Source organism: Mustela nivalis (assembly GCF_964662115.1).
Source record: "Mustela nivalis genome assembly, chromosome: 1".
Classification (NCBI taxonomy): Eukaryota; Metazoa; Chordata; class Mammalia; order Carnivora; family Mustelidae; genus Mustela; species Mustela nivalis.
This window is the reverse complement of record NC_139020.1, coordinates 49385040-49410545: the sequence shown is the minus strand read 5'-3', so window position 1 is coordinate 49410545 and position 25506 is coordinate 49385040. Positions and strand designations below refer to the sequence as shown.

General features: G+C 34.6%; 1 protein-coding gene across 10 annotated transcripts in view; it reads right to left on the bottom strand.

Moving 5' to 3' along the window:
* Positions 1–25506, bottom strand: part of ZPLD1 (zona pellucida like domain containing 1) — a 392412-nt gene that overhangs the window by 41333 nt on the left and 325573 nt on the right. For 9 of the 10 annotated variants that reach the window (XM_082696335.1, XM_082696332.1, XM_082696341.1 and 6 more), the window contains one exon: positions 5657–5770. In XM_082696335.1, the coding sequence (XP_082552461.1) occupies positions 5657–5762 (106 nt within the window). In that variant the 5' untranslated portion in view covers positions 5763–5770. Of the gene's footprint in view, positions 1–5656; positions 5907–25506 lie in introns of all 10 variants that reach the window. The other variant, XM_082696336.1, reaches the window with a different exon arrangement.

Genomic DNA, 25506 nt, shown 5'->3' with positions numbered 1-25506 from the left:
TTACTGAAATATTAATAAATATCACTGGAAAAAAAGATTTCCTTAGTCAAGCAAGTACTTAAAAGGCTAAACAATTTTCCCTATTATGTGATTTTTCAGATTGTTTGATGTGATAATTCCCACTTTGATTCTTTTGAACTTAGTATTCATTTTAAGGCATCATGATTTGATGGAAAGGGTCTTAGTTTTATATCTCTGTCAATTTCTAGCTTTGCAACATTAAACGATGCTAATCCTCAATTTCCCCATTGTAAAATGATGTTAAAAGATTTTATAGGTTTGTCATAAGGACTACAAGAAAGAATTAGTAATGCACATTTCACTCAATATAAACAAGATGGGATTGGGAGGGAGACAAACCATAAGTGACTCTTAATCTTACAAAACAAACTGAGGGTTGCTGGGGGGAGGGGGTTTGGGAGAAGAGGGGATGGGGTTATGGACATTGGGGAGGGTATGTGCTTTGGTGAGTGCTGTGAAGTGTGTAAACCTGGTGATTCACAGACCTGTACCCCTGGGGATAAAAATACATTTTATTAAAAAAAATTAAAAATTAAAAATTAAAAAAATATATATGGAACCCATTTTTTTCTTCCTTATTAGTGTTGTTTTAAGTAGAAATCAAAATGACAAATTGTGTAACACTGATATATTCAGTTTCCCATGAGTGGTTAGTTCACTATAAGAGAGCGCCGAGCCACAGTTTCTGGTGCTATAAGCCCCATTTTTCCTCGATGGTGCCTTTATTATTAAAGACTTCTTAGAGGCTAACCCTTATATGCTACCACCTTCCAAAAGGTGGGGTAGTTCCAGAAATGTATTTGTCGGTCACAGAGGCCAAATGCATTTGTCCATATATCTAATTTAAGCTAAATAATTCTGTGGTACTCTAAAAGTCAACTTTTAGATTGATTTGAGTTTTATTCTGGGAAGAGCGTTACCATAATGTCAGTGGGGTATAAGTCTGTCTCCTACTATCAGCTTGGATAGCCAAGAGTTAACTACTTTTAAAATTAAATGGGGTCCCTTTAAATTTAAAATGAATTAAACCATGGCAGTTCCCTTAGCCCAAGGATAAATGCCATGGAAATTAAAGAAAATAGTTCTAATGTCATGAAACAGCAAAGGTCAGATAGGGTGAGATGATTACTTTCATCATTATTAACATTACTTTGCATTTAGATAGTCCCTCTCCTTTGCCAGACTCATTCTCATTCTACCCCATTGCTTAGTATCTAAGCAGCTTGTGGAATTCCTGATGACATCAAGGGTGATCCTGATGTCAAAGAGAAGCCACAAGTCAAGAGGGGAGTGAGCAATTAACCTTTATGCTTTATTTGCTCATTCTAGTCTTCTGCAAATGACCTGCAAAAATAGGCTTACTTGAAAATAATACCCATATAAACTTAAAGCCTCTCCTGGGACTTCTGAATTCTCCAGATCTTAGACTTCTTTAATATAGATTTTTCATTGCAATAATATGTGTGTGCATAATATGTGTACACATGTGAGTGCATGCCCGTGCATGTACATTTAGAAAGTCTGGATATTTGTTCTCTAAGCTGAACAGTATTAGAAGTTTTAACATGTATAAGGACAAACACAAATTGAGAGGTTTAGGGGCACCTGGGTGGCTCAGTGGGTTAAGCCTCTGCCTTTGGCTCAGGTCATGATCTCAGGGTCCTAGGACAGAGCCCCACATCAGGTTCTCTGCTCAGCACGGAGCCTGCTTCCCCCTCTCTCTCTGCCTGCCTCCCTGCCTACTTGTGATGTGTCAAATAAATTTTAAAAAATCTAAAAAAAAAAAAAAAAAAAAGAGGTTTCCTTCTCTTTTCCTTCTCTCTGTTTAAAATAAAGGAAGAAACTTCTCCCTCCCTTTTCTTAAATCATTTACATCAGAAAACTTGTAATTCTGAATACTTGTACTTAGAAAACTTGTAATCCTAAGTATATAAATCCTCTGAAGATTAGATAGGCCTGCTATCAGCTTTATGACCCAGGAATGTTTCTCAAGGATCAGGGAACCATCTCTTGAAAATGTAAACATCAAGAAAAATAGCGCCCCCTATATCTGTAGGTGGGTGGGTGTGAGCCTCCCTTCCAGGCAGCATGGCTCCAAATTACAAAAGGACTTCCTTTTGTAAAGATAGGAGTTTATTTTTCCTCTAGATAAAGCCAATATGCTAACACAGATGGTCATCGCAATTACCAGGTATATTTAGAATGAACTATATGTAACAAATGGTGCTGTCAAGTCCTCTTATTGGAGGACTAGTTATTGTTTATCTTGAAAACATATGTGATGTGTTGCATGTGCTTGGCTACATAAAAGGGTAAGGTTTCTTTCTGTCTTTGCACTCTCCTGATGGATTGTTTATGATAAGCCTCACATTCTGGTTTAATGCTTATTGGATGATAAGTGATTTTGTCTCTACTCTCCTCGCAGAGAGCATTTTTGGATGGCGGGAAGATTTTGTCTTTAATTTTATTCCCCTAACACATGACTATGTTTTTAGTTGGAATAATGGGCTAAAGAAAATAATAGTATACAATGTGTCAGTTTTTCCCAACCATAAATATGCATTAGACTCATCCTCAGGATTTAAAATACACCACTATCAGAGATTTGGACACTACATTTTTGGTGTAAAACAGTGAAGTAAATAGATTTGGGGTAAAACACTTTTAACAACTATCCCAGGTGATTTTAATGCAGGTGGTTGGTGGGCACCATTATAAATGAGTGTTTTAACATAATTTTTAAATTTTCTATATGAAAAATACTTCCTTATCCTGTCTTAGCCTCTTCCTGGCTCATTTACATGTTTTATTTACCTTTACAAGTATTACGTACAAGATCAGGTAGATCCTCTTTGCTGAACAATCTTTTTACATTTAACTTTCTTTTCTGCACATAATAGGGGACAGCTTGACTGCTTTCTCTGGCTCCAACCAGGCCCCTGGGCCCTCACTCTCCAGTGGGTCTCTGCCTCTGCCTCCCATGTCACAATGAGCACCCCTTAACTTCTCTGTGTCTTTTATTTCTCCCTCTCTCCTAGAGAAAGTGTTACCAATTTCCCCAGGTTAACTCCTCCACCTGCATCTATGCTCTCTTCCATATTTTCTTTCCTCATCTCATCAATTCTTTCTCTATTGCTATTCCCAATCTCTGAATAAAATTTCCCTTTACTCGTGTATACTAAATGGCCTCAAGTTCTCTAATCCCCAAATCCTCTCTTCCTATTTTAGTTGCTGGCTCAGGTTACTCCTCTTTCCTTCATCACCAATGTTATCTAAAATAATAGTCTATTTTCTTACCTTTTATTTTCCTATTCCCCACTCATTATTTACTCAACGGGGATTCAGCTCCTACATAGCTATCTTTGGTTCCAACCTCTCTCCTTAGACCCAGGTCCATTATTTTCTACTACTCGATAGAGGCTGCCATTAGAAGTTCTAAAAACTCCTCAAACTCATTATTTTCAAACCCAAACTTTTTTCTAAAACATGCAAATGTCCTCTACTTTTGGTGTTAGTTGGCAATATCACCACCCAGTTATCTGAATTCAAAACATCATCTAAGACATGAACATCATCTTCTCTTTTACCTCCCCAACTGAACCAGCTCTCAAGCTCTGTCGATTCCACCACCAACATATCTCTAAGAGCTGTCTCATTCTGCTGCTCCCACAGACCTGCCTGCATGACATTTCTCTCTGCCTCTAGATTCTTCTAACTTGATTCTTTCACTTTTCCCAAAGTTGGCTTTCTAAAATAAAATGTGACCAGGTCAGATCCTTCAAATAATATATTTAGAAGGACACAATGGGTCTTCATTGCCTATAGATCAAAGACAAAATACTTCACATGAATAACTCACAAAGTCTTCTTGGCAAAATAACCAAACTTGAATTTACTCAAACTTCTAGCCCTAATTAGTTTATAGGGTGTATGGGAAAAGAGGAGCATGTAAAATGACATGCCAGAGCTACATCAACCTGATTTAAGCCAAAATTCCACAAAACAAATGACCACATTTCTTAACATTTTAGAAAAGCAAGGGACATAAAACTACTATAAATTAAAATAGACTAAAGACACATGTCAATAAATGGACCATGGGGATGTATTAGAGGCAACTTAGCTGAGTACTAGATGATATATTAAGGAATTATCATTAACTTTATTAGACATATACATGAAGTATAACTATTTTAAGTTCTTTTCCATCAAATACACTTCTGAAACATGAATAATGAATTTACTTTAAATTATTCCAGAGAGAGAGTTGGTAAGAAGAGAGAGATGAAGCAAAATGTATGTGTTGATAATTGATGAAGTTGGGTGATCAGTACAAATGCTTGTTTTACTCCTCTCTACTTCTGTATATATTTGAATTTTCCATAGCAAAAAATATTTTTTAAAAGCCCTCCTTTGTGGTACTCAAAATCGTTAACATCCCTGCCTTAGAACACCTTGCTAGACTTACCTTTAGACATTCCCCATCCTGACCTCCAGGTTGTACTTAACCTGCCAAGCACTTGGGTTCTTGAATGCATTCCTACATACTTGGATCTTTATTCTGGAGATACAGATTACCTCATTTCAGGTGAATTAGAAATCCCACATCAACAACATAACTACCTAGTGATTACTCTATGCAAGTCTGTTGTTGCTCTGGCATGTTCCAAACACAGGAGTACTGGCAGGTTTAGAAAATGTAAAACATGACTGGAAGTATTTCAGTTTGCATGGCAAACTTGGAAAAATGATTCCAGAATATCTAATCTTTATTTTGTAAATGTTTATCTGTGAATCTATAACTTTAGCTGACATAAAATGATGAATAGTTAAATGAAACACTGAATTACTTCTCACTGAGTGCAGATTGTAGGAACCTGTAGGACATGTCCATCAATCTGGTCAAAATCTCCTGTCTGTCCACAACATTGATGGTTGCTGGGCCATTATCCTCAAGTTGGTCTGTGTGCTTTGGAAATGACCAACACACCATTGAAATAATATTTTTGAGTAATGCACAATATCTCACAATCATTTTCCTTTTTTTTTTAAAGATTTTATTTATTTATTTGACAGAGAGAGATCACAAGTAGACAGAGAGGCAGGCAGAGAGAGAGAGAGGGAAGCAGGCTCCCCACTGAGCAGAGAGCCCAATGCGGGCCTTGATCCCAGGACCCTGAGATCATGACCTGAGCCGAAGGCAGCGGCTTAACCCACTGAGCCACCCAGGTGCCCACAATCATTTTCTTAAGTATTATTCCTAAGTAAAACTGTTAGCATATAAGGGTTGTTTTGAATGTCTGGATTAACTTATGAGGGGGATAAAAAGGGCATTAATTAAGCAAGTTTTGATGAAATTAGCTTCTCCCAATTCTATCACCCAATAACCGATATTTCTCACATTTGTGAGCAGCCATTATAATAATATTAACTATGATGAACACTTTGTATGTTAATCTGGATATAAATTACAACTCCAGAAAAATGTCTTTTGTCATTTGCCACTTGTTAATATCCACTTAATGTAGATGGATATCACTTCCCTCCATTTTCCATATGTATTTAAGGGCCTTACTATTCAAACATAATCACTCTTTGCAGCTGCAATTAGAGAAAGGATTAGGTTCAGACTTACCAGGAAATCTGCTGTGGAGGTTGGCATCACAGTTGTAGCCATTAAACTGAGCAGACCCCAGAAGCACTCCAATTGCTAGAAGCAACAGCAACCATATTCGTTCCATTGCAAAACCTAGAAAAGAGTTCTTATCATGTGTACATCACCAGCTTTCACTCCTTCTTGCTGGAAAGACAGGCTGATCTGAACTCACGGTTGGATAGGAGACTGGCAGGCTGCTATCTCCATGCAGGCAAAGCTCATTTAAAGTCTGAGGATTATGAGAAATAATTATCAGAAATGAAGCAGACATGTTGGTGACAATATTTGTAAATTGCTCCCATTCTTTGGTGTCAGTTTGCTAAGGGTGACAAATCCAGACTGTTCTAGTGGAAGAACTAAGATATAAGTCATAAAGCTTGCAAAAGAAAATGTATTATAAATAAGAACTCAAACCAAATATTTAACAGATTAGAACAACGTATCTAGACAAACTGATCAATGTAGAGACAATTTTGCACTTTAAAATACCAATATAATTAAGAGGGATTTAACACTCAATACTTGATTCTCAAAGAATTCTCTATACAATTAATAGTTAAACAATGTCAGGAAAAATTTCCCCTCAACAAAGGAATTCTAGACTAGTGCTGCTTCTCAAAATCAGTGTTGTGTGTATCATTTGTTTGTTTTTTTTTTTTTTTTTTTTTTTCCAGAAACACCGGGCTAAAGCAAAAGGAAGAATAGAAAAATACTATTTGTGAACTGACATCATCCTTCCATCAATGACTCATCATTGGTGGGTATATAAGACTGATTATACAGATAAATGAGCACCTTGAATTCTTAGGAGAAAGTAATGGAAAGTGATTTTTAAAATTGTCATTTTGTGTTGAACAAACAAATATAAACTGGCTTTGATAATTAAACACCAGTCAGTCTGGTGTTTTTTTTTCCCCCACATGCCCTTTTTTTGGCTAGATAAAGTTAAAACATCTTCCAAAAGCACCCAATTTAGTCTCAGTGCAATTTGTGCACTGAAAAAAAAAAAAAATCATTTGGGTTGGTGGTTTTGGTCTGTGTATAAAAAGCAAAAAGAAAAGAAAATTGTAAATGGTTTACTCAAATAATTTAGTACATTTTAAAAGCTTGGGTTTGTGGGGGATGGTATTTTAGCTTCCCTTAAAGATCTGCCCTTAGATGATTAATCAAGTCTTTAACAAAAGGAAGGAAATATATTTTGCTTTTGAACCATCATTTTAGTATAACAAGTTTATGGTGAACAAAGTCACTTTGGTAAGGATGTGGGAAAGGAAGGCATGAGTTTACTCTCAAAAATAGAAAAAATATTCAACAGGGGCTTCCTTCCTTCAGCATTATAACATGCTATTCAGGTACCAGCCTCATGACTTTTGGGAGAACAGCCATATGTCTGGTTACTTCTGATTCCCTAGGACATTCAGTAAACTAAAATTTCACAGAAATGGCTGACCCAGATCCTGGGCTCTCTTGGCCATATCTATAACATCATTGTCTAGTTCCTCAAGGCACTTCAAATAGACAAGAAATCCTTGCTCTTTTGGAGCCTTTGGAATACTAGTAGGGAAGGTACCAGCTTGTTTTGAGCAGTAGATCCATCCCACACAAACTTAGTATACACCCTACCCTTCTCAGATAGTACACATATGCCTTCTCATGATCGCTCCCATGGATTCCCTCAAGGCTTTGGAGACTCTAGACTCATACTGTTGTCTCCTGATCTAGAAAAATAGACATTTCTAGATTAGATAGAGCGGTATGGATCCATCCCTTAGGATTCACAGAGTCAAGAATTTTCATTGATGAGTGATTTTTATTCTGAAACACTTTCTATCTTTTATATTCTTTCATAGGAGAAAAATAACATTTACCATTTGGACACTTTGCATGAAGAAGACACTGTGAGCCAGATCATTTGCCTATTGTCTCTAATTCATATTCCTTATAATAACTGGATGAGATTGCATTTATTATTCCATATATAGAGAGAGAGACAAATAAGTCTCAGGAAGTTTAAGTGGCATGGAAAATACATGGAGAAACCAGATTTCAACTCCAGGTCTTTCTAGTAACATTTGCTGTTCACACTACCTAAATATCATCTCTAATTAAATAAATTCAGCATTATTTTTGTTGTTATTTACCATTAGTTATCAGTTATTTTCCTTAAGTTTATGAATTAATAAATCTTTTTGCTTTTTTTTTTTTTAAATTAGAGAGAAAGAGTACAAGCAGAAAGCAGGAGGAGGGGAAGAGAGAGACTAGGAGAGAATCTTAAGCAGGCTTCATGCCCAGCACAGAGCCCAGCACAGGACTTGATCTCATGACCCAGAGATCACGACCTGAGCCAAAATCAAGAGTCTGACCCTTAACTAACTGAGCCATCCAGGCATCCTATTAATTAACAGATTTTTAATAGATATTTTCATCCGAAATGGATAAACAAATTCTTATGTGGTAAATGCAATCTGCTTAGATTTTTATAATACAGGCATTATGAGGAAGAAAATTATTTTTTTTTTAATGGAGAAAAGTCCCTCATTATGAAAACTGTGGGAATTATTGCTACAGACTAAACTGGATACATCTATGTTTACCAAAAATGGTGAGAAACTTATGCTATTTGAAACAGCCTACCAATAGTGGTGGCAGCACTGTTGTGAAGATTAAAACCCTTCATAAATATTTTTTGATGAAAAAAAGATAGAGATAGAAAGAAGTTTGAGTCAACAGAATATACATTGATTTTTATTTCACCAGATATGGATTCAAGCACCCCCTAGTCATTCTCTGTATTTGTCATTTAAAAATCAGGATGATGATTGCAAGACTAGAAACTGTAAGTGCATAAACAATACAGCACCTGCACCCCAACATTCATAGCAGCAATGTTCACAATAGCCAAACTGTGGAAAGAGCCAAGATGCCCTTTAACACATGAACAGATAAAGAAGATGTGGTTCATATATACACTGGAACCATGAGAAAGAATGAATACCCACCATTTGCACTGACAGGGATGGAACTGGAGGAGACTATGCTAAGTGAAAGAAGCCAGGCAGAGAAAGACAATTATCGTATGGTTTTACTCATATGTGGAACGCAAGGAATAGCACAGAGGACCACAGAGAAAGGGAAGGACAACTGAATGGAAAGAAAATGAAGAGGGAGACAAACCATGAGAGACTCTGGACACTGGGAAACAAATTGAGCATTACAAAACAGAGGAGAGTGAGGGGACGGGGTAACCTGGTGATGGTCATTAGGAGGACATGTGTGGTGAAGAGCACTGAGCATTATACGCAACCAATGAATCATTGAACACTACATCAAAAACTAATGATGTACTATATGTTGGCTAATTGAACATAAGAGAAAAATTTTTCAAAAAACAGGGAGGATAAAAAAGAACATAGCATAGTGTGGACATACAGAACACACTGAAATACTAGTTTCAGAGTCACCACATATTGAAATGCAAGTGATACTTTCTCAAGTACATCCAATAAAAAGAGACAGTGACAGGGCCTGTGCTTCTTTGGCAAAGCCACATGTTCTGGAGCTAGACTGCTCAACACCAAGGTGTCCATGTTCTAGTAACAGCTCTGTGCAGTTGGGTGACATTATATTTATCATGGTGTTTGTACTGATCTGTGTGTTAATATTAAGGTACATCAAGCAGGAGATTCTTAAAGGACATCCCCATCTCTTGTGTAGGTAACCACATTTTGATCCCTATAACACATATCAAGACTTGGAGGGTTCTTTATAGTCCACCTGCAAGTTAGAACAAAATGATGAACTATTAGCATGCAAACTTCCCACCCTCCATCTCATCTCATCATTTCCCCTGCACACAGAGACCCGGTGTTTCATCTCACAGAGGCAAGCTTCGAAATGTTATCTTGCCACAGGTCCTAAAGTTCTTTCTGAAATGGAATTGCCTGGGATTTGGGAAAATTTTGAGACTCTTTACATTCACTAAAGCATAAAGTCCTGTTTGCTCAAGCACCCTAGTTCCTAGGCAGCTATAATTCTAGACATGCATACTCCAGTCCTGGTCTGGTTATAAAAGCTTAGTTGAGCTTCACATCACAAAGTAGAACCCAATTTTCATTGTCCATTCTGGTGGGATGTGTTGTGTTTGCTGTCCCATCATGGCTCCAGCAGACTCTGTTTGAGCAAAGGTATCTCCCATCTTCTCTACCATAGCTAAGCGCAACAACCAGTGCCCCAACTTCAGTGCTGACAATGGTATGCAGGACTGCCTAACACAACCAATAATCTAAAACATTCATAACAAGTTCTTAGATTAAAAAAAAAAATTGGAGAAATTGTGCACAAGGTTTTTGCATGAGTTTCTTAGCTTTGTATCTTCATAAATGTAAATGGATGGTGATAAAGGAGGGAGAGGAGAGTTAGGTCCACAACACTGAATTTTAAGGAATTTAGGAGTATTAATCCTAAGGTATAAAAAGAGACACTCCCATCTCTTAAACTGGCACTAAAAGGTTCTGTGTTTTATATGTGGCAATTCAAAGAAAATCATGGGCCAAGTGATTTGCTGTCAAATATGTCCAAGTTTCTCATATTAAATTTTCTTTTTAAAAATGGTAATTTCTTCTAAAATATAAATTCTGTTTTATTTGCTTAAGATTGAACGAGTCAGAATAATGTAATTTCATTTTCAATTCTCAATTTTATGTAAGTTGATATGGTTCTGTCATAAGCACCGTTCTCTAGTTTTGCATATTTGATTGTCTTATTTTGACCTTCCTTTTACCAAGATCTGTTATTTGCCAGGCATTGTGCTATATTTAGTATTCAACCACCATCATAGATTTATTTTTTTACCCATGTTACAGATGTGGAAACTGAAGCCTTAAGTTTTTCATTGACTTGTTCAGGGTCACAGATCTAGAAAACGATAGAGTAAAATTCAAAACCAAGCTTGACCTTTGTAATGATTACACTACTCTGTTTGGTTTAACTGGAGTGTGTCAAATAAATAAAATATATGTTCTGTAATCTTCAGAGAGTAAATTATATTAATAACATATACATCACATATGCCTTTACCTAAACAATTCTGATGATTAAGGCAAAATATTCGTAAGATCTACATAATTGTCATGACTATATTACTTAGGCAATGAGGGCCATAAAGATATTATTCTTTTCACAGATTGGCTTAATGGTAATACTAGTGAGTTTTAAGAACTGATCATGTACCACAATGTGTTTTTTTTTAATTTATTATTTTATTAACAAATAATGTATTATTTGGTTCAGGGATACAGGTCTGTGAATCTTCAGGCTTACACACTTCACAGCACTCACCATATCACACACTTTCCCCAATGTCCATATCCCAACCACCCTCTCCATAACCCCCTCCCCCCAGCAACTCCCAGTTTGTTTTGTGAGATTAAGAGTCTCTCATGGTTTGTCTCCCTCCGATCCCATCTTCCTTCATTTTTTTTCCTGCATTATCTCCCACCCCCCCACTCTGCCTTTCAAATTCCTTATATCAGGGAGATCATATGATAATTGTCTTTCTCTGATTGACTTATTTCACTCAGCATAATACCCTCTATTTCCATAATACCTTCTATTTCCATCCATGTCATTGCAAATGACAAGATTTCATTTCTTTTGATGGCTGCATAGTATTCCTGTGTGTTGTGTGTGTGTGTGTGTGTGTGTGTGTGTGTGTGTGTGTGTGTATCTTACCTCTTCTTTATCCATTCATCTGTTGATGGGCATCTAGGTTCTTTCCATAGTTTAGCTATTGTGGACATTGCTGCTATAAACATTCGGGTGCACGTGCCCCTTCGGATCATTACATTTGTATCTTTAGGGTAAATACCCAGTAGTGCAATTTCTGGGTCATAGGGTAGCTCTATTTTCAACTTTTTAAGGAACTTCCATGCTGTTTTCCAGAGTGGCTGCACCAGCTTGCATTCCCACCAAGAGTGTAGGAAGGCTCCCCTTTCTCTACATGTCTTTTTTTAAGCACTTTATACCTGTCATCTAACCATGATATAGGTAATTTATTTGTCTTACTCTGGGGATAGAAAACTAAGGCACAGATATGTTAACTAACTTGCCCAAGGTTAAACAGATAACCAGAATTAAAGTCAAGATTTGATGCACAATGACTCTAGAAACCACCCTCAACTATCATATGGCATTTCCTTCTAGAAAACAAACCTACTCTCCTCAAAGGGAAAAATGGCAATCACTTAGTAAATTTGATCAATAAAGATTATTCTTGCATTCATTTATTAAATACTATTGAATGTTTACAGATGCCTGGTACTATCCAGCGAGAGGGGCTGCTGAAAACTTTTTGTCTGCCTAGAATCTACATTCTAGTAAGGAAGTCAGAAGAAAAGAAAATCTGTAAGTAAAATACAGAGTATATTTGTGATAAGCACTATGAAAAAAAATAGAGCAAAAAGAAGGATAGGAAGTTCTGGGGTAGAACAATGGGAGTATTAAAATTTTAAATGGGGTAGTCAGGGATATATAAATAATACATATAAATAAAAAAATTACTTTAGTTATGAACTGCCAGATCTACCTCTTTTTAATTTGTACTTCACTTTTTTTTTTTTTACATTATATAGGCATTTCCAAAATAAAACAGACTTTTAGTACATAAATTATTCTCTGGGAAAAACTTGGACATTTTGAACAACTGCATTAACCTTTTCAGATGAATAAAGGTGGCCCTTAGTGTCTGAGAAAAGCAATTTATTAAATAGTACCCCTGTGACCTGAGAAAAAGTGAACAAGTTCAAAGTTCTTTTATCTATTCTCAAGAAGTAACTTTTACAGAAAAAATGGGTTCAATCATTTATCAGTTTCTTACTTCCTTAATTTTATTCCCTATATATAGACCATCTGTATGATACTGTTGTAGGTGGGAAGAAAGATAGGAAATTCAAACATCAGCTCTGCATATGTTTAATCTTCATGCTAAGATGGATTTTTTTTCCACTAAACTAAAGCTGATCATTTTATCATACAGATTTTAAAAATATGAAAGGGGCCTTTCGCATCAGTGATTGCCCTAATTCTCTCATTGTCAGCCCTCCTCCGAATTTATTAGCTACCTGCTCTGCACAAGCTTGCTGGTTTCTACAGGGAGCATAACCTCATTCCTGGTGCTTCTGTATCACCCACCCAAGCCTGCCCCTCAGAAAAGATCAAAAACAGTTCATTATATTTAAATGACTGGAAATAGTGTAGAGGGCTCCCGGGAAAGAGGAGAAGAAATATGTATATTTTAGCAGAGATCAAAGTTTAAGTTAAAGGAATAAAGCCCTTTAAAGCAACCAATAAGACCCAGGTAAGAACTGGGGCAAAAAGGCATGGAATTTGTACAGGTAGGCAACTGTCCTGCTCAGTGAAGTCTCAAAGTGTTACATGGTCTTGCCTCTAGAAAAAGAAATTATTAGTTCACCCTCCACAATCATCAGTTTTAAAGTGCTGGAAACCACAACTATTTAATGAAGAGACATATTTTTTGATGGGGTGTCTAGACTGAAACTCTATGCTCTTTATTTCCATGTTCCACTTGGACATTAAAGGCAATAGATATACTAAAAGGAAAGTGGAAAAACTTTCATCAGAAATATCCATTACTATGTACATACACACTCTCTAACATAGAGTGTCCTTGTCTTGCTAAACAAAGAATAAAATGTACCATGTACTTTCAGAAAAATGCCTCAAAGAAGGAGATATGCTTAGCCATCAAGAAGATATTCAGAAATTTTATGACTAAAGATGCTGATGTATACCATGAGAAAACGTGAATGCTCAAGGCTGTTCCTAAGAGAAAAGCCCTCTCCAATCTTCTCTGACACACTGTTCATTTATTTCTCTTTGCCCACTTCTCTCATTTGTCTTTCTGCTGAGGGTTTTCTTGAGTAATCTATGGAATTTAAATGATCTACAGTGTTCAGCTTAAACATTTATTCTAACACCTTAGTTTGGGGGGGTACTGACGGATTGAACTAGGTCACTCTAAAAGCCTTTTTTTTTAAATAATTCACCAGTTTCATTTTCAAGGTATGTGTACATTTTATCCTACTGAAGCAGCTTTGAAGATATGTTAGTATATTAACTTCCTCTCATTTTTCATGAAGTACCAAGATAACAGCTTAATAATAAAATGATAATTTATCTATTTATTTTAAATGCCCATTTCCCTGTAATTAGCTAAATAATTAGCAGTTAGTATGATTATTGCTAAATGAAAATGTTTCTTTCTTAATAGAGATAATATACAAAATATTTATGAAAAGGCACAACAGAAGAACCAGCCAATTAGAAGAGACACCATGCTGACATATGCTGGCTGAATACCAACATAACTTCCATACTTCAAAAAAGTATTTGCATGGGTACCAATAATGATAATGGAAAGATAACTTCATACCCTGGTCAGTTCTTGCCTAAGAATAAAGGAGCACCCTTTTTTAGTACCCCCACTATTTGAAATTCCTCTGTTAATTAATTCACTCATTTTATTTATTCATTTTTTTTAATAGAGCAATTTCTAAGTTTCAGACCTGGGGCATTGTGGATCCAGTGGTGAACAAAATAAACATGGTCCTTACTGAGTTTATGCATTAGAAAGGGAGATAATAAATATAAGGTAATATGTATTACTTAGTAGATACTATTTTTCTTATATTTTTGGTTTATTTTCTTTATCAGTCCATCCATCTATTCTTGTGGTGATGGTGATTTTTTCATCATTTGGTATTAAGTTTTAGACAATTTGGTTTTTAGTATTTCAACATATATTTCCTAAGAATAAAAGGACCTTTTCCATATAACCACAATACCATTACTAAACTCAATAAAATTACAATTAATTCATAATAGCATCTAATATCAATACTATATTAAGATTTCTCCAATTCACTGAAAATGTATTTTACAACTGATCTTTCCCCAATTCAGGATACAAAAAAAGAGACCAAAGAGATAATATAACTAAATGCAAAGGTTTATGTATTGTATTTGAATTGTTACATTCCTTTAGACTCTTGAAATATAGAATTCTCACTGCTCTGGTATCATTTTATAGCCATAAGAATTCTGTTGTCCTATCAGCCCAAAATTATATGAGAAAATACAAGATTCTGTAAAAATCAGAAATATCTAAAGCAGGACAAATTCTTTCAAATATCTTAAAGAGTCAATAAAGGCAAAATGTAATCAAAGATTAAAACTGTACCATTGGCGTTTCAGAGAGAAAAACTGGGTAATGGGTAACATGAGTCTAGAGAATGTTAGAAATGTGGGTTATATGGTCTGGATGAGTTATGTGCACTATAACAACAATGAGACCAATCTTTTCTCTAATTTATTAAGTCCTTGTATAGAAAATAAATAAGACTATGTTGCATGATGCTTACAAATAAGAATCTATCCATTGTCCCAGTCAAAGCCTCTGACTAATAAGCAATTGCTGTAAGCTTAGAAGATAATTGCTTTCTAAGTGGGTTAGTATCTCTTAAATCCAGGAATATGTAGGCATAGAAGTATTTAAGATAATCAAAACTTAGAGTACCATTTCTTTGTGTCAAAAGAACTAATGCATGTTGATATTCTTTGTAATTGTGTGACCTATTTAAAGTTAGTTCTTTTATTCTGATTTAAGATGTGTAACTGAGTAAATAATTTAGATTTTTCCATATTTTGGCTATTATAGACATTGCTGCTAAAAAAATAATTTAGACTTTTTATGTAAAATTGACATACTTTGAAGATTATATATATTATTGAAATACTTAAGAAAAAAGAAAATAGAACATATTTAAAAACCTATTTTTTATCTTTAATCATTAGTTGAATACTTTAGATTTTTTATAGCAGATAACTTAACTCTTACAAACATACTAAACTTTATCTGATAAAATATTAATATCTTATTTCCTTTTTAGTATGTTAATTAACAGCTTTTGCATATAAAATCAAATATTACTCAAAGGCTTGTTAAAAATTGTACAGTCTACTAGAACTTATAGATAAAAAGCTATAATCTGAACTTAAAATCTTTAATAATAGCTAGATTTGGTCATTTGTAACTCTAATTGAATGTTAATCTTAAGACACCTCAGAATATATTTTTCAATTACTCAATATAGAGCATCAGAAAAATAACCTCACACTAAACACAGAATAAGTGGTTGTTTTGCTTCAGAAGCCACGTTAAACATAGAATTCACATCATCAAACATTAAGTTCATATACTCCATATTGAGATGTTCACACTCAGACAATTACAAGGGAACTAAGATTGACTGAAGGGTACTAGTTTGATGTAGTCTACCTCACATTTACACAGTCATAAATCAATTTATTGACTGGCATAATAGGAAGACTGAAAATACTATTTAAATTAATTAACATTTCTTTCTTTTCCTCCCCAAGATTATATAGTGAAATCTGCTGATGACGAATTCCAATTTGATATGACTTCACAAAGTACACAGAATACACATTTCTGAATGTGTTTCTATCCTCAAAATGTTTTTAATCAGAGGGGAAACACTTTAGCTTCACAGTAATTACATCAATAGAACTTCTAGAAATTAATTTAGAAGAATATCTTTATGACCTTGGGATAATGAAAGATTTCTTATGAAAAAGTTGTTTTACCGTCATTTATTATAGTCTGTGTTTACCCACAACCTCCTTGTAGAGACTCACTGAAATATTTTTGTTTCCACATTGCCTATCAATTTGTATAATGTAACACTTATGTAGCAAACACTAGCATACTTCTGATTAAATACAATAATGTCTTGGGTTCTGGTTCTCACTCCATCACTAATTGTCTGTGTGGTGTTGGGCCTCTTGTGGGCAGTGAACTGTTTGATGACAAGATGACTAAGATGACTTCCAGCTATCAAGAGCCAGAGAAACCATGATGTTTCAAGAACTGGAGGAGAGAATTGTATTAAGTTCCTCAAGGCCTTCTTTCTAAAATCACCTCCCTTATCAGAATTAGGGCTTACAATATCAGGAGATGTTAGAGATCTACTGCCTTCCTGTCCTCTCCACAACAACAGAGGGGGTGTCAAATGTTGCACTCAGAACACCCTCGTGTCTCTCTTATCATTTTATAAGAAATAAAAATCAGCAAGAGGCTCACAGATTAATCCCAATCATATCAAGGGAAAGCATTTTTCCACTTTTGGACAGTTCTATTCTTCTTCTGGTAAATTAAAATTATATTAAAAATAAATAAGCTGCTATTGGTTTTACACTCTTATTTATTTCTCCTTGAATCTACATTTTTGTTTGTTTCTCAAAGGTCTCAAGGCTTTCAGGAAGCAATAGTCACAAAATAAAATAAAATAAGCTGCTGGTAATTTGTAATAGCACTTTGTTCTGCCTCAAATACATTTTCAACCCTGTTCTCATTAATGTTCATTTCTTTTTTATTATTTGTTGAGCTGTTTGGGGGAATGTAATATTAACCTTCATGACATCACTCTGAGGAATACATTGAAGCAACAGAGCTGCCTTTGATTTTTAGATGTGGGAATTGATGCCAAGTGGCTAAATGGTTTTCCCAGGTAATGCACACTTGTTATAGATAGTACAAAAGAATATAACTAAAAGCACCTCCTTGAAGTAATAATTTCTTTTTTTTTTTTTTTTTTTTAAAGATTTTATTTATTTATTTGACAGAGAGAAATCACAAGTATACTGAGAGGCAGGCAGAGAGAGAGAGAAGGAAGCAGGCTCCCTGCTGAGCAGAGAGCCCGATGCGGGACTCGATCCCAGGACCCTGAGATCATGACCTGAGCCGAAGGCAGCGGCTTAACCCACTGAGCCACCCAGGCGCCCGAAGTAATAATTTCTAATATCTCAAAATTAGATGTTTGATAACAACAAAATTACATGGACAAAATACAATACTTTTGGCCATGATAAAGTCGGATCCACAAAAGTTTTAGCCAGTCAGATCAAGTAGTACATATATACAAAAGCTTTAGTTAAGAATCAATGTTGAAATCAGGGAGAATCTAAAATTTAAATCCTTATATATAAACATTTCAGTTAGCTCCATATTAAATGCTTCTATTTTATGAATTAAAAAGACCACTCATGGAGGTGATCAGTATATTAAATCCTTTATCTGAAAATCAGTAATTAAAAGGAAAGAATTAAGCATTAATCCTGATTTTTCAAGTAGCAGCTATATTTCTGTTTTAAAATGACTTATCAAAAAAGTGTGTGTGTGTGTGTGTGTGTGTGTGTGTGTGTAGGCACTGTAGCAAAACATTAAAGCTTAGCTATTATTTTGATCTTTTGCATATTTTACATTTATCATAATAACTCAAAATACAGTGACCTACAGCTAACTTAGTCTGTGATACCTTAAGTAACCCACTTTACTTGTCTTGAACTCTCTTCCTATCTATAAAATAAAGACTTGCACAGTCTAAGTGACTAAATAATTATAACTACTTTACAGAACATTTGAAAAATTTTTCATCCCTTTTCCATTAGCATTACAGAAAAGCAGAATTCAGCCTAACTTATTTATAGGATCAAAGTCAATGATGTCAAGACATTGGATAATGAGGAGTTTTGAAGGGAAGGGTATTACCACTTCTTAAGAAAAGAGCTCATGAGCCTTTGTGGCTTTGAGATGAGCATAATTCTAACAAAATCATAGCCCCGCAATAGCCAGTGCTAGGAATATAAGATATAACTCTAGTTACAACATTTCAGCTTCTGTCTCATAAATCAAAATAATCTCTGGGATCTGAAGCACCAGGTGAATTGTAGAGATGACTGTGGGCCAGAGTAGGTAAGGTCCTTACAGTGAGTCTTAGTCAATAAGTGAGAGAGAAGCGGGTGAACAGAAAGGAGGAGGTAAGAAGGACATATTATTGTGGATGAGATTACAGATAATGTTGTATCATAACTAGTATATTGGGGTCTTTGGCAAAATTAAACATAAATTCTTCAGACACAGAGATCCCACTTCTTCAGGAGAGTTTATTTCACACTATAGTAGCAAATATTCCATCAAGACCAGTTTGAAAACTGGGGCTCATTATGACAAAAATGTCTCTGACCCAAAGACTGACACAAAAGATGTCACCCAGAAATACAGAATTAATCTTCAAATGAATTTCAATGAATGTTTAGTTTAGTCCATTCATTGGATGACTCAAAAAAAAAAAGAGAGAATAAAGTATAAATGAGAATAGAAGTTAAGTCTTTGAAACACAAAGAAATCTCATTATTTGTGCTATTTGAAAATCTAAATAAAATAACCCTCTTCATTAAATACAAATCTTCACTGAACAACAAAAACAGCTTTGTTTTCCAAGTATCTATACAACTATGATACTTTTAGGAGAATTCTACAACCCACAGACCCCGTTGAAAATCACGAGTTTAGATTAGAAGAACCTTTGAAAAATTAGTATTATGCTAGGATGTTAGTTTACTAGGTCAAGAAGAGCATTTTTCATGAAATGGAAAAGATGGGATAGTATAGGATGGAATAGAATGAAATAGAGTAAAATGGCATATTTTTGTAAAATATATATATACTATGTATATGTGTTTGGGTGAGTGTATATTAAATTACAATGTAAAATATCTGACTATGAGTCATACTGGAAAGTTTGAAACCCACTGATTTAGAACAAGGCAGCAACATGCTGCCACAGAGCCCATGGGCGAATGTCCCTACCCACAAACATGTTTTGATTAGCCTCACAGAAGAAGCAAGCAAAAGGAAAATAACATTCCCAGACTGAGTTACCCATAGAAAAATGCTGAGAAAAACTATATTTTCCATGCTATAAGTAAGGACTCCAAGTAGGGTTACAGATTGTGATTATTTATTTGTTTGCATTTTAAGAGGGTGTTTGTTTTAAGTATATATTAAGGAAGTAGAGGCAATAGCTATTTTCTTAAGGAAGTTTGTGAATTGAAGGAAAAAAGTTAGGAAGGAAATTAAGAGAAATATTTTCCACAAAGGGAAGCTTTAATGACAGAGAAAGGAAATGCAAAAGAAAATATTCAAGAAGCTGGAGAGAAGACAAATTGTAATGTAGTGTTTTCTCCTTTGCTCACTGGTGTGATGTTATAAATAATCTATAGGGAATGAAAACTGTACCTTCTTTTCCTTTCTGTTTCCTGACAGATGAAAAAAAAAAAAAGTGTCATCCCCTTGCACAGAGCAGGTAATTAATGACTATTTTGTTGATTTAACAAAGGATTAGGACTGGCATTTTAAGTTACTTTTCACAGTGATGAGTTCTGTCGGTACAATCTCAGGAACACAATACAATCTCCTGTAGCACGTTAGCTAAGAAATCCCACAATTTTAAGGCAGCTTCCTAGGATGAGGTGTAGGATGACCCATAGCTAAAGAAAAGAGAATGTGTTACAGGAAGATCGAACTCCTAACCTTGCTTTCACTGCACCATGCTTATTGGCCACATCAACCAACCAATCAGAGAGCTAGGCAGCACAAAATAAGACTGTTGGAAAATAATAAATATCACTGTTGGAAACTCCATGTTCAAATCTCTAGTTACCTCTCTAGATAGTGAGACTCACCCAACCTGTTTTACATACAAAATCATAAACTAGTTTCCCCTTGCCCTATAACACTATCAGAAAGCCACCTTCTAAAAGTTAGTAACCCCCCAAAAATTAAAATTCATTTTAATCTTTAATAGAAATAAGAAGATACACTTACTGGAGAAAAACTAAAAAGAAATCATTGAAAACCATAGTAAAAATGTGAGGTTAATATTTTGTATTCAGGCCGAGTTCCCTGAGTTAACCCAAGGAGTTGAAAGAAATACAGATACCCAAATATCTCTCCTCAGTGACTCTTTTTTGTTTGTTTTTTAAAGATTTATTTACTAATTTGAGAGAGAGAGGGAGAGGGTGAGAGAACAGACATGAACAGGGGAAGGGGCAGAAAGAGAGGGAAAGAATCCTCAAGCAGACTCCCCGCTGAGCAGGGAGCCCAAAAAAGAGCCTAACAAACAGTCCAATATGGTCCTCTATCCCCGGATCCTGAGATCACAGCCTGAATGGAAACCAAGAGTCAGATGATTAACTGACTGAGCCATACAGGCACCCCTCTCCCCTCAGTGATTCTACTGGGCATCCAGGGTTGAGAACCACTGATACAAAAGAACAAGGTTTTGCTATAGCTGAGATTTCCTTTCTAGTTGTCTTCTTTTATTGGTAAGCAGATATATTTTTTTTTAATTTGTCATGGTTCCATAACAAAAATCTGAAAACAGAACCTCTAGGAAAGGACAATGCTTCCTAATTCTTCAACATGACAGCTTAGGCCTGTGAGAGTCAACCAATCAAAAACAACACATTCATGAAAACACAGAAATCAAGGTAAGGTTGAGTTTTTATTGCTTTGGTAGAGTTCGGACCAAATAAGTAAAAGGTATAGAACCAGAAACACATTTACAGGAAAAGAAGTAGGGATCCTTTTCTTCCTACTGGAAGGCTTTTTCTTCCTGTGGCTTTTCTCTGATCAAATGATGTAGGATTTTGTGTTTCCTTAAATAACCATGACATTTGACACCACACCAGATGAATCCTACAAACAGACTGCCTGAGTATGTCATGTCCTTGACTGAAACCCCTCATATCCCCAACACCTTTCAGAGGGACACCCAATTCTATGATGTAAAAGAACAAAACAAAAGAAATAAAAATTTCCTGAGGTAAAATTCCTACTTACCTGACAACCCCAAATCTCCCTACTCCCATGCCCATTCTACCCACTCTCCACTTATGTTCCCAAAGATGAGAAGTTGTTTCAGACATTCATTCCTTTGCTCATTTTGCTGCCTCAGTCTGAAAGTTCCTCTTCCCAACTCTAGCACTCTTATGAGGAACAGCTCTCCATTCAGCCCTTCAAGAGTCAATTCACACATAGCTCTGCTTTCAGATATTCCTTTTTTTGGGGGGGGGGATAAGTCTTTATTTGAATAAAATGATAGTAGATATTATCATTTTATTTTTTAAATTTGATTTTATTTTTCCAGTGTTCCAAGATTCATTCTTTATTTTCCTTTGTCCAGACAACACTTCCTGCTCATAGAATTGATCACTTCCTATTCTTTTTCCACCAGGGTCTCTGCACCATTCTAGAATAGCAATTCTAAAAATGTGCTACACTGAGATCAGGGTTTATCCAAGCCAGCACAATTGGCATCTTAGTCTAGATAACTGTTACACGATGTTCTAACATCAATGTAGCAGATGTAACAGTATCCTTGGCTTCACTAAACACCTGGAGGACTCCCACTCAAATCATGACAGCCAAAAATATCTCCAGGCACTGCTACATGTCTGGTGGGAGTCCGAGTTCAAAATCACCCCAGCTGACTATATGCGCATCTTTGTTATCCCCTAATAAACCTGTAAGCCTCATAAAAGCAAGAGTATTATGTTTACTATAATATTTAGGATTTAGCAAAGTGCCAAATCCACTATAGATGCTCAAGAAATGCTTGTTAAATGTATTATTACCTTGTTATACAAGGGGCAATACCACACTACCAAAATGTAGAAAATCAAGTATATTAACTTATAGTCCTGATCATGATAATTCTTTATTGATAATTCTTTAATGATTCTATCACTAATGAAATTCACATTTTTAATTTCAACAAAACATGAAATTATAATCCTTAAATCAACCCACCCATCACTAGAAGTAATTTATGTTGATTTTTATATGATTTTAATACAAAAGAAAATGAGATTGGGATCTAAGATTACATCTATATGTATATAGAACTTTTGGATTAAAAATTGCTTGAATTTGTTAATTGATTCAGGTTTTTAAAAAATGTTTATACTTTTTATGTTCCCTGAATATTAGCTTTAAGTAATTGCTTGACTTCTTAAAGAAAAAGTTGTTAGCACTTGTTATGCCTTCCAAATAATTTTTTCAAGTTTTATAAAATAAAAAACACCAAACTTAATACAATCCCTTGCTAAGTCTCCTCATTCTATTAATATTGGTGGCACACATTTCTATGATAGAAATGACAAAGCAAGAAGTTTTTAGAAATCAGAAACATATTACTTTAAATTTAAATGCTTATTCAAAATAAGTTTTTAAATAGAATTGCAGTGCGAGAATTCAAATATATGAGCACAAATGCACATTATACACAAATACACATAAGTTTTTAAATGTATATATTCTATGGTAATGATTTTAAATCTTAAAAGATTAGTATTTTTCCATTATTCAATTAACTTCTTATATCCAAATTATGATAAATGACATTTGAAATAGAAAGTTAGCAGTAAGTTCTTTCCAATTTTAAATTATATCTTATCTAAAAAATGGTTTAATTTGAAAGTACAATTCATGTAATTTACAGAAGGTTTATATTCAGTGGTTTAATGATGGTATGTTCAACTGAGACAGTGTAGTCATATGAGCCATGGTTATCTATTAGGTAAACATATTTGAGCAAATATACTTTACATTCTAATGTAGGACACTAAATGGTCTACATTTTTTTTTACTCTTTCTAATAATGAAGTTAGATATTAGATAACTATAGTCTTAGTGACAATTTCAAGTTAACTTCATTTTACAGAGAATCTGAACTTTACAAACAAAGCCATTGACATTTTCATTCAACCTCAACTACCTTTTAACAAACTAAAAAATACCTTTTGTATTTAATATCCTGTTCTTTCACATATATAACAATAGAAATAATATAACTGTCATCTTAATCTAATTTTAACTTTGCTATTCTTAAGGCTTAGCAGCTTTTTAATTTTTCTTCAAAGTTTGGCACTATAATATTTTCTAATGCTCTAGTTATGTCTTAAAAAATCAATAAAAATCTAGACAGGTAATTTTGTTTTTTATATTTCTTCATGTACTAGTATATCTTATTGTGAGTTCTAGAAAACTAACACTTTAAACTAGAGGTCAGTGAACTATGGCTTGTAGGCTTAATGCTACCCATCACTTGTTTTTGTATGGAACATTAGCAAAGGCAGTTTTCACATTTTTTAATGGTTGAAAAAAGTAAAAAAAATAATAATAATAACATGTCATGAAAAGGGAAAATTATATGAAATTCACATTTCAGTGTCTATAAATGAAATGTTATTGGAATGCAGTTACACTCATTTATGTATATATTTCTATGGCTGTTTTTTTGGGTTTTTTGCTTTTTAAGATTTTTTTATTTATTTATTTTACAGAGAGAGAGAGAGAGAGAGTGAGATCACAAGTAGGCAGAGAGGCAAGCAGAGAGGGGGAAGTAGGCTTTTTGCCGAGCAAAGAGCCCGATGCGGGGCTTGATCCCAGGACCGAGATCATGACCTGAGCTGAAGGCAGAGGCTTAACCCACTGAGCCACCCAGGTGCCCCTCTATGGCTGTTTTTGAGCAACAAAACAATTAGTATAGGACTCTACATAAAATAATATGTAAATCTGGGGGACAGGACCCAGTATGTTCATAGGAGATTTCTTTCAGCCAATCTGAGATGTTGATCATTAGTAATAAAACACTTACCATGATGTTCATTCAATATTTGGAAAAAATTATTGAACTGGTCAAATCAACCATTTACTTTTTTGAGATGTACCTTTCTTTACCATATCATTGAAATCTTGAGAGTTTGGAATTCCAGTAATTCCCCACTCAAAATCAACTTAGATACCTAGTGATGCAGCAATGACTCTGAATCTATGAAACCCAGACTAATGTTTACCATGTCTTGGTAAAGCTGTTATGCCTGGTTTCTAGTTACACTGTTTTGTAATGAAAACGAAACACAGCAAACCAGATCAAGCTTAATTTATAGTCTTGACCCAGTTTACATTACAGCTTAAACACAAAAGGAAAAAAAAAAAAGCACAAATTTGGTAAATTGACCAAAAAATTGAATTCCTTGCAAGCAAACATTGCTAATAGGTATTTAAATGATACAAAAGATTATCATCCTCTATTAAGGGTCTTAATGCTATCCAAACTATTGAAAAAGCTACAAAAACATAAATCTTCAGTAAATTCACTGTTTGATGTCATAACTAAATAGATGATAGTCTGAGCATCTGCTTATGGTTCAAAAGTTACCTTTGAAATAAGATTTTCTAGCCAAAAAGTCTGATTATTTTTTTTTTTTGTTTATCCTCTGGATCATTGTCATAAGCCTTCTTAAAAAGGGGAAAAAGGCTTTAAATGTCTTGAAGGGAATGCAGAATTTGTTGGCAATATCTAGCATGATCTTGTTATTATATTATGTGGCTATTAACAATAACAATTACTATATTTTATTTTGAAGACATTGCTGAAAACCTCTAAAATGAAAGTACATATAACATATTTATAGATTTTTATACTTAGCCAAGTACAATAATAGTCTGTAAAGAAAAATTTAAAAATCACTTAGGTACATTAAAAAATGTATAACTAAGAGCAATGTTCAAATAATACCTCTGATACGTGTCTCATAAGATAAAGCTAGTGAAAGAAAAATGATATAATAAAGAAATATTCTATTATGTATTAAAAGAAATATTAGGTTTTTAACTAAATTCAACCCCTTTGCAGTTGCTATTAAAGTTATTTAAACTGAAAGTTTAGAATTGTTTTTCTTTGGCCCCTAAGATGAATCGTAAGAAGCCAGTTTACTGCAGCAAAACAAATAATGCCATATTCCTGAGAACCAGAAAGATTGTTATTTCAAACACATGAACCTAAGAAGTAAGGTCTTCTCCTCAACATCAAAAAACTAGTTTT